Source organism: Bombus flavifrons, chromosome 10, assembly GCF_040668555.2.
Source record: "Bombus flavifrons isolate JBK064 chromosome 10, iyBomFlav1_principal, whole genome shotgun sequence".
NCBI classification, from domain to species: Eukaryota; Metazoa; Arthropoda; class Insecta; order Hymenoptera; family Apidae; genus Bombus; species Bombus flavifrons.
In genome coordinates this window covers 12,204,335-12,216,994 of record NC_138451.1, presented here as the reverse complement: position 1 = coordinate 12,216,994, position 12,660 = coordinate 12,204,335, and the positions used below count along the sequence as shown (strand labels likewise).

Below are 12,660 nucleotides of genomic sequence, written 5' to 3'. Positions count from 1 at the left end.
CTTAGAAATAATTCACCGATCAGTAAATAGTTTCTTTGAGCGCGGACAACCGTATAATCCAGATCTCGCGTTAATCTAAAATTTGATTGAAAAAAATCGATGTTAAAACAAAAACATATAGCATATTTTCGTAATTAATTAAAAGGTTTTTCCAATTGGAACAGAAGCAGGATTGAGACATAAAAAATTGGAGAATCGCACCAGAGTTAATATGACACTGGTGAGAAAGGAACAATCCCTTAATGAAAATAGTTAATATGAAAGTGTGTAGAAAACCAAAAATTATCCTTACATTATATATGCGTGACAAATACGTTATATTGTATTATATTTAATTATGTCTTTGATATAAATATACTATATCATATTATCTTTTAATTAATTTCTGAAGATGATTTAACATGACCAAAAATACATTCAACGTCAAATATTATGTAATACAGGATTAAAGAACAGTGTGTCTAGAATTTAGAAATTGCTCTTCTGCGAGAAACAAGAAATGTGATTTATCATGCTTTTCTCCTGTAAAATCTCCTGATTTTTACATTACAAAACAACGTAGAATAGCATTAAACTGCATATTCTCGAAAAACACACGAATTTAACAGCAGATGCGCGGACATCCACGCATTATCATCTCTACATAATCGCTTAAGAAGGTGATTTCAAGCTGTATGGTTTTTCTTAAGTATGAAAGAATAAAAAAAGTAACATTATCAGCAAGGATATTAATATTTGCCAGAAAAATTATCACGATTGCATTGTGTTATCGGCGCGGCAAAACAGGCTATCAACGGAATGTTTGTTTGAATTATAGGTAGATCTTTACCTTTATAGGAACCGGTGATCGCTCGTATTAGCGGGATCTACGCGTCGCTACCAGTAATCGATGAATACAACGACCGACTATTCGAAACTACTTTTCCTCCTGTGCTCGAATCTGCTTCAAACCAATACCCTCTCTCCCTATCTCTTTCTTTCGCTCTCTAATCTGTAACAATTGGTTTGCGTTAGGTTTTTCCAAGATTGTCAAATTCTAAAAGATACACCTTGACGTGGCTAGTCTTGTTACGCGACTTACTATTTCTCTCCATCGCATCGTACGTACGCTCGCGTCACGCCAGCTCTTCGTATCAGAGATAAGAAAAATGATATAATTATACAGCCTATCAGCGGTGAAAGCAGCTCGTCTTGTTCAAATCCAAAATTCTCGACTATTTGTATTTGAAAGAAAATATGATAAGCTGATATACTTTCACCAAGTAACATCGGATCACAGTTCGTTTTGGTACAAAGCAATTCTGTAATATTTCGATCATATTTTACAAACGATTCAATAATTGCAGTAATTACATCGAGTATTATGAATGTTATAGTAAATAGTATAATCTGAATGACGAATAAAAATCATTTCAATATACGATAAACACGATACTAAAACCTATGACTTATCCTTCTTCTTGCTTTTAATTAAGTAACGATGAATGATGGAAAGATATTTATGACTATATACAACTATAATTAGTTATAGTACAATAGTTTGGTATGATAACGATAGTTTATCGAATACTCTGTCCTGTTAGCTACTGAATGCAAACATTAATGATACATATACAATTGAACATTACAGATAGTATGTGATTAGTACATAATATACAATAACGTTGTACATATTACCGTAAATGTTCGACATGTGCGTCCCTTGCTCGATGTATCCAACAAATGCCTTTATCTCGAAACATCAATTATTTGTTAATAAAAGATAGATTATAATGTGTTTGAGTGGAAAATACTAAAAATACATATATGGTATGCTCTTACATATGTTGATTATTATAATTTACATGCTATAAAGAATCATTTTTGAGCAATATTTGTAATTGCGAATTATGTTATATATACCTTTATGTTTCATAGCAATTCCCTAATAATCGTAATTCAGTAATCTCAAATTCCTAATAATTCTTTAATGTAATATATTTCAATTAATACATGCACTATGCATATATACATGCTTCTCGCATCTTATAGTGTATACTTATATAGATACCGTGTCGGTTTTACCCGCCAAAACAGTCCAACTGTCCAACTCGCCATGATTGTCAGTTTTTAGAGTCAGTGGAACGATTTGAACACGAGCATTGTATTTCTTTTTGATTCTATTCTTTTATATAAAGAATATATTATTATCGTGAGTATACATTACTTGAGGATTAAATTTTTAATATGGACGAAAACGATGATTACGACGATTTACGAAAAAGAAACATAGCCGAAAGAAACGCTATTGTAAGTACTTTTGTTTGATTTAAATTTCTAACCTATAATTATCCGGTGTGTTTATTTTTTTCAACATTGCAGTTTGCCGAATTTTTCAAAGAGTTAAAAGAACAAACGAATGAGATAAAAGAACTGAAAAAAATACACAATGATACAGAGAATTCAGAAAACGAACCACCTAAAAAAAGACGTAAAACTATTTCTCATTCTAAGAACGATCGTGTTAGAATGAAATATGTAAAGCTCGAATTTCGTAAGAAGTATAATACTAGAAGTAGATCAAGGAATATCTCCCAATGTGAAGAAGAAGAGAAAGAGAATGATATAATTGACCTTAAAAGCAATAAACCTAAACTTCAAGTTCTATTTCCATGGGCGAAGCCATTTCAACGATCGATCGATTTAATGAAGATGGGAGTGTGCGATGTAGATGAAGAGGAAGAGCAACGATCTATCAGCAGTGACGATGGGAGCAGTGATGATTTGTATGATATAACTAAAAAGCGAATGTACAATGTGAACAGAGCTCCTTATGACCCAAATAAAATACCGTCTGTCAGTGAAATTACGGATGAAATGCTAGATAATATTGCAACCAAAAGTACTTCGAAGCAGTATTGTAAAATTAATGGAACATGCTGTCATCAGTGCAGGCAGAAAACGTTAGATACAAAGACTGTATGTCGTTCAGGAGAATGTATTGGACTTAGAGGGCAATTTTGTGGACCTTGCTTAAAAGGACGATATGGCGAAAGTGCCATTGACGCATTAAAAGATCCTGTATGCCATATATTTATACATATATACAGGGTGGTTGGTAACTGGTGGTACAAGCGGAAAGGGGGTGATTCTACGCGAAAAAAAAAAATCGAAAATATAGAATAAAAATTTGTCTTTGTTTTTTTTTTTAATTTTTCCATCGAGACAACGATCTACAGTGAGATCCGTTATAACGAGATAAAGTGCACGCGTACCGAGCGAAAATTCAAAATTGATTTTCTCGAAAACAAAGCCTCAAACGAAAAATTTTTATTCTATATTTTCGATTTATTTTTTCGCATAGAATCACCCCCTTTCCGCTTGTACCATCAGTTACCAACCACCCTGTATATTTATTTTTTATTTTTGTTTCATAATTATTTATTTTGGTGCAAAAATTTTGCAGAATTGGGTTTGTCCACCTTGCCGTGGTTTATGTAACTGCAGTATATGTAGAACAAGAAGTGGTTTACCCCCAACTGGAATTTTAGCCCCTATTGTAAAAGAAGAAGGATTTTCGTCTGTTATGGATTACCTTCAATCTGCCGAAACAGATGACACATAATTTTCATTGATACAAGATTTATGGTTATAATAATATAATTAAACCTCATAACAAATAATTTTTTACTGATGTATGCAATATTTTTTAATTAATCGTACTGTGTATGAGAAAACTTCACAACAAATATAATAAAATTGTTTTCTGTATTCACGTCGTATACTTCTTTGTTTATAACTTTCTTTTCTGTCGCTATTTTACTGCAATAATGCCATAACGTCTTGGAGATAACATAGGATCAAATAAACGCAGTATCGCAATTTTAGAACACTGATTACTGTTCTGTAAAAATATTATTCTATCCAACATAATGGCTGCTTCTAATACAAGACCAACATGTATCCTTAACATTTGAAATATGTAAAACTTCTCCATTAAATGTGCATAAAGTTGAAACGTTTTTCTCAGTGCTTCTTGTGATGGTATCTAAGGATGCAAAAATTTTCTTAAAAAAAATATTCAACTAAAATATTTATAATAATGTTATTGCTATACCTTCTCTAAATCTACCCCAAGTCTTGAAAATGCCCATTGAGCATAACTTGGAAAATCGTGTGATGGTCCGCCGCGACCTACTCTAGCATTATAAATACCTATTAAAAAAGAAAAACAATGGTATATACTATATACATTAAAACTAAATTAATATAAAAACAAATATACCCAAGGAATGAAAAATGACTTGTAATATTGCTCTGTAGAACAATGATGAAGGTACAGATTTGTTTTTCGTACTTCTTTCAACAGATTGTTGAGCTAACATTCTAGCATTTCTAGAAAAATTAATTTTTTTATTAAGTGTTTCATTTGTCAAATGGTAACAACAGGGCACTATACATAAAATATTAATGTCTTTTGTAGCTAAGAATGTTCGAATAATTGAGTCAGTGAGAGAACCACAAGTATGTAAACCAGTTAATATAAGGTTTTTATTTATATCCCAATCGGAAAAATTTTCTTTTATCATTTTTATATAATCGGTTCTGTCATTAATTTCTTCAACTACATAGCGTACCTAAAATAAAGTACAATTTATCTGTAGTTCATGTATTCAAATGTATTTTATAAAAATTTAATACACTGTTACTACCAGCATTGGAGAGAGTATCAGCTTCTTCCGTAATTTTTTTTGTCTACAGATTGCTCCATTACTACATAATTGTGAAGAATCTATTGCAAGAACAGGAACTTTATGATTTTCTGCCAAAAATGTTGACAGATATGCTTTTCCAGCACCAGCATCTATTACTAGATTATTTGTTCTTGCAGCAACTTCCCCAATAATGTTTCCAAGGGATTCAACCTCGTGCAACTTCTTTGTATTTATAAATTCTATCTTAATATTTTCACACATACATTTCTTCTGATTATTTATATCTGGTAATGTGTTTAAAAAATCTTTTGAATTTGTTTCTATAGAGCATGATTGCAAAGATAAAGATTTTGCCAACTTTATAAAATTATTCAGTGTAGGACAATTGTCATTTTCTGTCCAACTAATCCAACTGAGTTCATTCTTCTCTAATTCTGACCTTAAGGCTTCTGGTAAACATGTTGTCCATAAGTTTTCAGTAATAAAATCAACTATATGACAATTTACCAACTTATGATATGTGTTAATGAAATATATAATTTCATTGAAATGTTTATCATACATGATTTTAATATTTATCACATTTAAACTTGGTACAATATGGTATAAATTCTGTCCAAATAACGATGTTTATTATGATTGTTAAAAATGAAAAATATTATGAAGCCCTGATACAGTTCTACAATATTGTTCCACTCTTTATTTATTTAAATATATTCTCATACAATTAAAAATCGAGTTTATCCACTTCTGGATATGACGAAGATATTTTTGTCAATGCACAAAACTTGGCATATTTAAATTTAATATTATCTACAATTTTCAATATATCCACTGTCTCATCATTAAATTTAGGAAAATTATAAATATCCTGCAAAAGTGTTTTTGCAATGGAAACAGCTTTCTCTGAATTACATCTATTGGTAGTTAAATATTGTTCCAAAATACCACTGTAATATCCCAATTGTGCACCTACCAAACTACCCCTGTGATATCCAACATGAAACCCATTTTCCAATTGCTTTTTGCCAACCTCAAAACCTTCTTCGTAACCTACGGATTGGGCATTTTCTTCGACAAATAGTAAATCTTCGAACTTCTTATTTATGTCTATATCTTCTTTAACAGACATAATTACTATTATATATCTATTGAGTACATTGAATAATCCAATTCGATTAAAAAAATCTAATACGATTCTTAACTACCCTAGCTCTAATTTATAATTGGTACTGTCAGAGTACTATGAGATGGATATATGTGATGTAAGTATGGGAGCAATTGTAAATACGTATCGAATAATTCCGAGTATACACGAGCATGTCTACCAACCTTTAAAGTCACTATCTGTTTCGTTCATGGTTAAGAGTAAATATTATCAGATCGGTTAAGGTTATAAGTAACGAAAAACAAATATATATTTCTGAGTTTTTATTAGGAAATACTTATTCATAAGCTGTAAAAGCCTATTTGATGTTGAAGAAAAAATTCACAAACGTAAATCGAAATATTCCTGTATTGGAATAATATGGCTAGAACCAACTTCAGAGGTGTGTCATGTTTGCAACAAACGCGGTGTTCTTTCTTGTAGTGCGTTCAACGATTTTTTAAGTTAATATTTCATAAAGGATGCTCGCGTTAGGACCTAAAAAGGACGGTGGACCCAATACGAAGTTTTTTGAGTCCCAAGAAATTCTTACACAACTCGATGGAGTTAAACAATGGCTTTTGAAAAACTGCAAAAAGGTACATCCAAACGCCCGGCGTCGAAGTATTTGGTCAACTACTTACTAGTTTATGTGCTATATTAACAATCTTTTACTTTACTTTTTAATTATTCTATTATTCCATCTGTAATTTATTACGATTATATTTTTATTTTCGAATTAATGTAAATAGTAAAAATAATAATAAAGGTTAATATCATATATAGATTAACTATTTGTTATATTTATTTTCTAATAAAATATTGCTTTTATGCACAGAAATGTTATTTTCATAATGTAGCATGTGAATATTTTATTTTATTTTATAAATTATATGTAGAACCACACATAAATGTATATATATATGATATTTATATATATCTAACTTAATTGAATGTTGTGTGTATATATATATAATGAATATAAATATAATTGTTTGAACATCTTTTGATATTTGCCTTATACCTCTCTCAAATATCTTTTTAGTACGTTCAAACGGATCCTCCTACTAATAAAAGCTTAGCTACATTGATAGTACAATTACTGCAATTTCAAGAAGATAATCTAGGAAAGAATGTTTCAAAACCTCCAATGACAAGACTTCCTGTATGTATTTATTGGTTGATACAATGGAAAGTATCTTTTTTTAAACTAACCAAATCATTTATTAAATTTTCAGATGAAATGTTTCTTAGATTTTAAACCTGGAGGTGGACTATGTCATATTCTTGCTACAGCATATCGTTTTAAGCAAGAACAAGGATGGCGTCGATTTGACTTCCCTGTTGGAAAGGTAAGTATGATATTATAAACATAATTTAACAATTCTTTACACATACAAATAAATGTTGTTTTTTAGTCAGGATCTCGTATGGACAGAACAGTGGAAATGTTAATGGCAGCTGAACGAGCCTTGGTACAAAATCGTTGTATGATTATACCAAGCGTATATGTTAGACCTGATGTAGACAAATCAACTGCTGCAAAAGTAAAAGAAGCAGTTCGTCGACATCAAGGTAGTATTGTTGAAAATGAAGCAGATGCGACACACATAATTTACCCCCCGGTTGACCCTATGGAAGAAGAGTATGCACGGCCTTGCATGAGACGAGAAAGATCTGTTCTTCTTCATTGGTATTATTTCCCAGATAGTTACGATTCTTGGACTGCATTGGATCTTCCTTGGGATTTTCCAGAAGGTACGCTTACAAATACAAACATGAAATCGATATACAAAGTATCGGCAACGTGGGCGTTAGATTTAGATCAATATAACGAATGGATGAACGAAGAAGACTATGAAATAGATGAAAATGGTCAAAAAAAAATACATAAATACCGACTTTCGGTAGAAGATTTAATGGCTCAGCCATCTCATCCTCCGCCTTCAGCAAAAAAACCAAAACGGAAACGATCTCCTAGTCCATCACCGAAACCGGGAAAGCGTAAAAGCGCAAGAGGGCCATCAGGTGTCCAGAGTACTTCGTCTTCGTCGTCACTTACGGCTCCAAAAAAATCACGCGGCGGCGGCGAAGAGGAAGATGATCTCACCCAAGGAATGGAAGATCCACCGGCTGAACCTCGGATTGTAGAAGTAGTTGCAACTCCTACAAATCCTCCTGTAACTGGTCAAGGTAACATTCCAACAAGCGGCACTGCTTTGACTACAACAGGCAGTAAAAAACAAGACAACGAGCTTCAGCCGCTCAAATCTGGTAATATGGCAGACTTAGACGAACCTATGGAAGGAGATAAGGGAAGTTCTCAAAGTACTCAAGATAGGGAAGAACGAGACGCAAGCAAAGAAAGAGGAGAAGGAAATAAAGGAGACGAACCAGAAGATAATGTTACTGAACAAACACATCATATAGTTGTCCCTAGTTATTCTGCTTGGTTTGATTATAATTCGATTCATACTATAGAAAAGAGAGCTTTATCTGAGTTTTTTAATGGTAAAAATAAATCTAAAACACCGGAAATTTATCTTGCATACAGAAATTTTATGATTGACACGTACAGATTAAATCCTACGGAGTACATTACATCGACAGCTTGTAGACGTAACTTAGCAGGCGATGTTTGTGCAATTATGCGTGTGCATGCGTTTTTGGAACAATGGGGACTTATTAACTACCAGGTAGATGCAGAATCAAGACCGACACCTATGGGACCACCTCCGACATCACATTTCCATGTATTATCAGATACTCCATCAGGTTTAGCTCCGGTTAATCCAAATCCTCCGAAGACACCACAGCCTTCTGCTGCAAAGACATTACTCGATTTAGAAAAAAAGTCATCCAGCTTGGGAACAGAGGAGAAAGCCTCAGCTGGTGTGATGGCAAATTTTGGATTAAAAATCGATCAGTATTCGAGAAAACCAGCAGTTTTGAAAAACAAACAAGCTGCTGGCGCTACTCGCGATTGGACAGAACAAGAAACACTTTTACTATTAGAAGGACTAGAATTACACAAAGATGATTGGAACAAAGTTTGCGAACATGTTGGTTCGAGAACGCAGGATGAATGTATCTTACATTTCTTACGACTCCCAATAGAAGATCCATATTTAGAAGAAGGTGGACCAGAAGGCTTGGGTCCATTAGCTTATCAACCAGTACCATTTTCTAAAGCTGGCAATCCAGTTATGAGTACTGTAGCATTTTTGGCTTCGGTCGTTGATCCCAGAGTTGCAGCAAGTGCAGCTAAAGCTGCTATGGAAGAATTTGCAGCCATTAAGGACCAAGTACCAGCAGCTTTATTAGATCAACACTTGAGGAATGTTCAAGCTAGTGCTAACTCTGATGGTAATTAATTCTTTTCCTATTCTTTTCTTATCATAACAGAGTATTGAATAACTTTGAGTAATATCCTGAAATAATAATTATTTTTCAATTATTTAGGTAAGTTTGATCCAGCTGCAGGACTAGCACAATCAGGTATAGCTGGAACAGGTCCACCCGAACCCCCGGACGATACAACACCACCTTCAACTACTGGAAACGTTCCAGCAACAGTGGCCACATCTCCACATTCGGCAACAACAGCTTCTATGGAAATGAAAAAGGAGGAACAAGAAAAACCTAAAGAATCTGAAATTGAGCAAAGTCAATTAGATATAACTAAAAAGGAAGATGAACTAAAAGAATCCGAAGAAGATACAAAATCAACTATGGATGCTGAAACTATGGAGGCGAAAGAAAAGAAAGACAAGGTAAATTATTATTTTACGATGTCGTCTTTATTAAATATTATTATATTTATGCATTGTCTATTGTCATCTTTTTTCTTTGTTATAGGTTGTGCGAGACGCTCAACTCCAGTCTGCAGCCGCAGCAGCGTTAGCGGCAGCTGCCGTTAAAGCAAAGCATTTGGCAGCTGTAGAAGAACGTAAAATTAAATCTTTAGTAGCGTTGCTTGTTGAGACACAAATGAAAAAATTGGAAATTAAATTACGTCATTTTGAAGAGCTGGAAACTACGATGGAACGAGAACGCGAAGGTCTCGAATATCAACGACAACAGCTTATTACAGAAAGACAACAGTTTCATTTAGAACAATTAAAAGCCGCAGAATTCAGAGCTAGGCAACAAGCGCATCAGCGTTTAGCCCAAGAACAGCAACAGCAACAACAAAATCAACACCCTACATGGCAACCTACTGCACAGCAACAACAACAACAGCAGCCACCGAGTCCACAACCACCGGCTCAACAACCACCACCGCACACACCTCCGCAACAGGCATAAATTTTTTGTAAGTTACATATCATATTTATAAATTTTAGTTATTGACCAGCGTAATAGTATAATATTTTATCGTATGTTGATAGAAAGTATGAATATAGAATTTTCAAGTATAGTATTTTTGCAATATAGAATAATGTTCATTTTATTTCCTCACATTTAATATAACTAGATATTGTTATAGACTTTCGTGCCATAAAAATGCCAATTTTTATCGAAATTTACATAATTTAAACGCGTATAAACATATACATAAGATTACGCGATGACAATTACAATTCATTTGTTTTGTAGCCATGTAAGAAAGATATTCGAATAATATTCATAAAGATTTCGTATGATTCAATCTATAAAGCATGATTATGAACCAGTTCTAAAACTAGATCAGTCATAAGTCGCGCACATTCGGCTCCTCCTCGTGGCGGTACTCGGGCGCTTTGCTTCCCTTTACTTGTTTCTGATTCTTCATATAAATCTGGAGCTTCGTTGCTTTCGCACGTACTAATTGGCAAAATATCCAATGCAAGCCCTGCACCGAATCGGCCGCATCGTCGCATTTCTTCGTTTAATCTGTACATGATAAATAGAATAGGAAGATTAGAGGATGTACTAAGAGTAATCGTTTACAAAGTTTATCCGTTATCTTTTTCAACTTATGGACATATTGCACATGATATTACTTACAGTTCCCACATTACAGATGGATCTATTGGTGGCTGTTTTGGATTAAGCGTATGTAACGAAGACATTAGATGGAAATGATAATGTTGAAGGAGCTGTGTCATGTGCGCTCGTCTAATCTCTCCATTTGCACAGCAATACAACAAATTCGCAAGATCAAGGGCAAGTGAACCAACTCGAGATAGTTGAAAATCAACTAAATAGACATCCTGTAAAGTCATAGCATTAATCGTAATTTAAGATTTGACCCACTTAAATTGTACTATGTCCGATTTCTATTTCCTAGGTTAATCTAATCGAAATTCAATCAATATTGATATTCATGTTCTAATTATTTCTGCTTCGTAACGAAGTAAAAAACTAAGATAAATATTTTTACACTATACTTATGCCTGTGCTTTCTTTTTTCTTGTTTTAATAAATTTTAGTAAGTATAGAAATAGAATTTATAAAAATCCCAACTATATAAATAATGGCAAAACATGATTTAGTTATACCATCAAGTATGATAACTGACTTGACTGAATCTGAATAATTTCTATTTTTATGAAATAGAAATTTTATGAATTACAAGTATTTTTGCTTTAACACTATTAAAATACTACTTGTACAAGACAATTGGTAAGAAGCGGAAAGAACGTAATATCTAAAAATCTTATAAATTAATGAGTAATAAAATTATACCGAGAAACGTTATTTCTTGATTCTTCGATTCCTATATAGTAGAATTATACAACGTACGCGTGTACACATGACACTTTTTGTACATTTTGATACAACAATATATGTAAATAAGATATTAAATATTATCTACATATAATACTTACTTCTTCATCTGGATTAGTCGAATCATCTTTAAATAAAAAATTATTAGTCCAACAATCACCATGACAAAAAACTGTAAGAGGACCTTGCATGGCTGCAATTTCGCTCATAGTACGAAAAAATACATCATCGTTAAGAAATGCTCGTAATTTCTCCATTATCTCGAGTCTCTTGGATTCCATGTGAGGAGGAAAACCATCAGAAACCATTCTAATGGCATTCTTAGCAGCAACATGATAATATTGACGATACCAATCCTCATTTTCTGTTCGAAAAAGGGCTTCTTGTATACCCTGACCTCTATTTGGATCTGTCAGTCTTGCAAATTCTTCCGGCCTTGTACATCCATACGTATACATTAATATACACACTTATATAAAGATATAATAATATAACAATAATAAAAAAAAGAGGGAAAGATAACATTATTTGACTTGCCTCGTTTCTCTAAGAGTTAGGCTGAGCGCATGAAAACCAGCTAAAGCTTTCAACGTTCGTTTCAAATGCTCAAGTTGTAATCCTTTTCTTCTGTCTTCCATTTTAAAACCTCTTTCTCGTAAATCTTCCATAACAATAAGATCAATTCGCGCCGCGTATATTTTTGCGACTCCTCCAAAAACTTCTTTACCATTTGTTTGTAATTCATTCAGAGCAGGCCACACATGCGTATAAAATGCTACTTCGTTTTGAAATAGAAGTTCGCTTTTAAAAGCTTCACGATGTTCTCTTGATCGAGGTAAAACTTTGTAAATAATCGCACGTTCATAATTGACCCATTCACGATTTTTTATTTGTTTTCGACCTTTTGCTCGAATACGATATAGCATAGATGTATAATTGTCACCTCTTCCTGAACCGAGTTCTTCTTCCAAACTGATAATTTCCACATCAGGTTCATCCTTTGTTATTAATTCACGCACAGATTCTAACGTAAGACTTACGTGTCCTTCTTCATCCATCACTCTGATACTAAGGATAAAAGTTATAACTTTTAAAAACTATGAAGAA

General features: G+C 33.1%; 4 protein-coding genes and 1 long non-coding RNA gene across 6 annotated transcripts; 2 read left to right on the top strand and 3 right to left on the bottom strand.

Moving 5' to 3' along the window:
* Window positions 1-42: 42 nt before the first annotated feature.
* Window positions 43-1,554, bottom strand: LOC138184534 (uncharacterized). The gene is made up of 2 exons (XR_011174336.1): window positions 830-1,554; window positions 43-75 (listed from the first exon to the last, which is right to left on the bottom strand). It is a non-coding gene; the product is annotated as an uncharacterized LOC138184534 (long non-coding RNA).
* Window positions 1,555-1,671: 117 nt separating this feature from the next.
* On the top strand, window positions 1,672-3,750 carry LOC138184531 (cell division cycle-associated protein 7). Its single transcript, XM_069122592.1, has 4 exons — window positions 1,672-1,809; window positions 2,047-2,289; window positions 2,362-3,060; window positions 3,446-3,750. The coding sequence occupies exons 2-4, from the start codon at window positions 2,227-2,229 to the stop codon at window positions 3,602-3,604; spliced, it is 921 nt and encodes a 306-aa protein (XP_068978693.1). The 5' UTR covers window positions 1,672-1,809; window positions 2,047-2,226; the 3' UTR covers window positions 3,605-3,750.
* LOC138184530 (probable methyltransferase-like protein 25) lies at window positions 3,660-5,417 on the bottom strand. Its single transcript, XM_069122591.1, has 4 exons — window positions 4,692-5,417; window positions 4,265-4,616; window positions 4,097-4,194; window positions 3,660-4,027 (listed from the first exon to the last, which is right to left on the bottom strand). Exons 1-4 carry the CDS (start codon window positions 5,256-5,258, stop codon window positions 3,794-3,796), a joined length of 1,251 nt encoding a protein of 416 aa, XP_068978692.1. The 5' UTR covers window positions 5,259-5,417; the 3' UTR covers window positions 3,660-3,793.
* A 640-nt stretch (window positions 5,418-6,057) lies between these two features.
* Window positions 6,058-11,626, top strand: mor (SWI/SNF- related protein mor). 2 transcript variants are annotated; one of them, XM_069122585.1, is made up of 7 exons: window positions 6,058-6,440; window positions 6,887-7,006; window positions 7,080-7,193; window positions 7,260-9,207; window positions 9,304-9,614; window positions 9,700-10,156; window positions 10,847-11,626. In XM_069122585.1, the coding sequence occupies exons 1-6, from the start codon at window positions 6,324-6,326 to the stop codon at window positions 10,147-10,149; spliced, it is 3,060 nt and encodes a 1,019-aa protein (XP_068978686.1). In that variant the 5' UTR covers window positions 6,058-6,323; the 3' UTR covers window positions 10,150-10,156; window positions 10,847-11,626. The 2 variants fall into 2 exon arrangements, with proteins under 2 accessions (XP_068978686.1, XP_068978687.1); XM_069122586.1 differs by having other exon boundaries at window positions 10,833-11,626.
* Window positions 10,196-12,646, bottom strand: LOC138184532 (uncharacterized). The gene is made up of 4 exons (XM_069122593.1): window positions 12,091-12,646; window positions 11,655-11,988; window positions 10,831-11,036; window positions 10,196-10,716 (listed from the first exon to the last, which is right to left on the bottom strand). The coding sequence occupies exons 1-4, from the start codon at window positions 12,609-12,611 to the stop codon at window positions 10,494-10,496; spliced, it is 1,284 nt and encodes a 427-aa protein (XP_068978694.1). The 5' UTR covers window positions 12,612-12,646; the 3' UTR covers window positions 10,196-10,493.
* Between the last annotated feature and the right edge of the window lie 14 nt (window positions 12,647-12,660).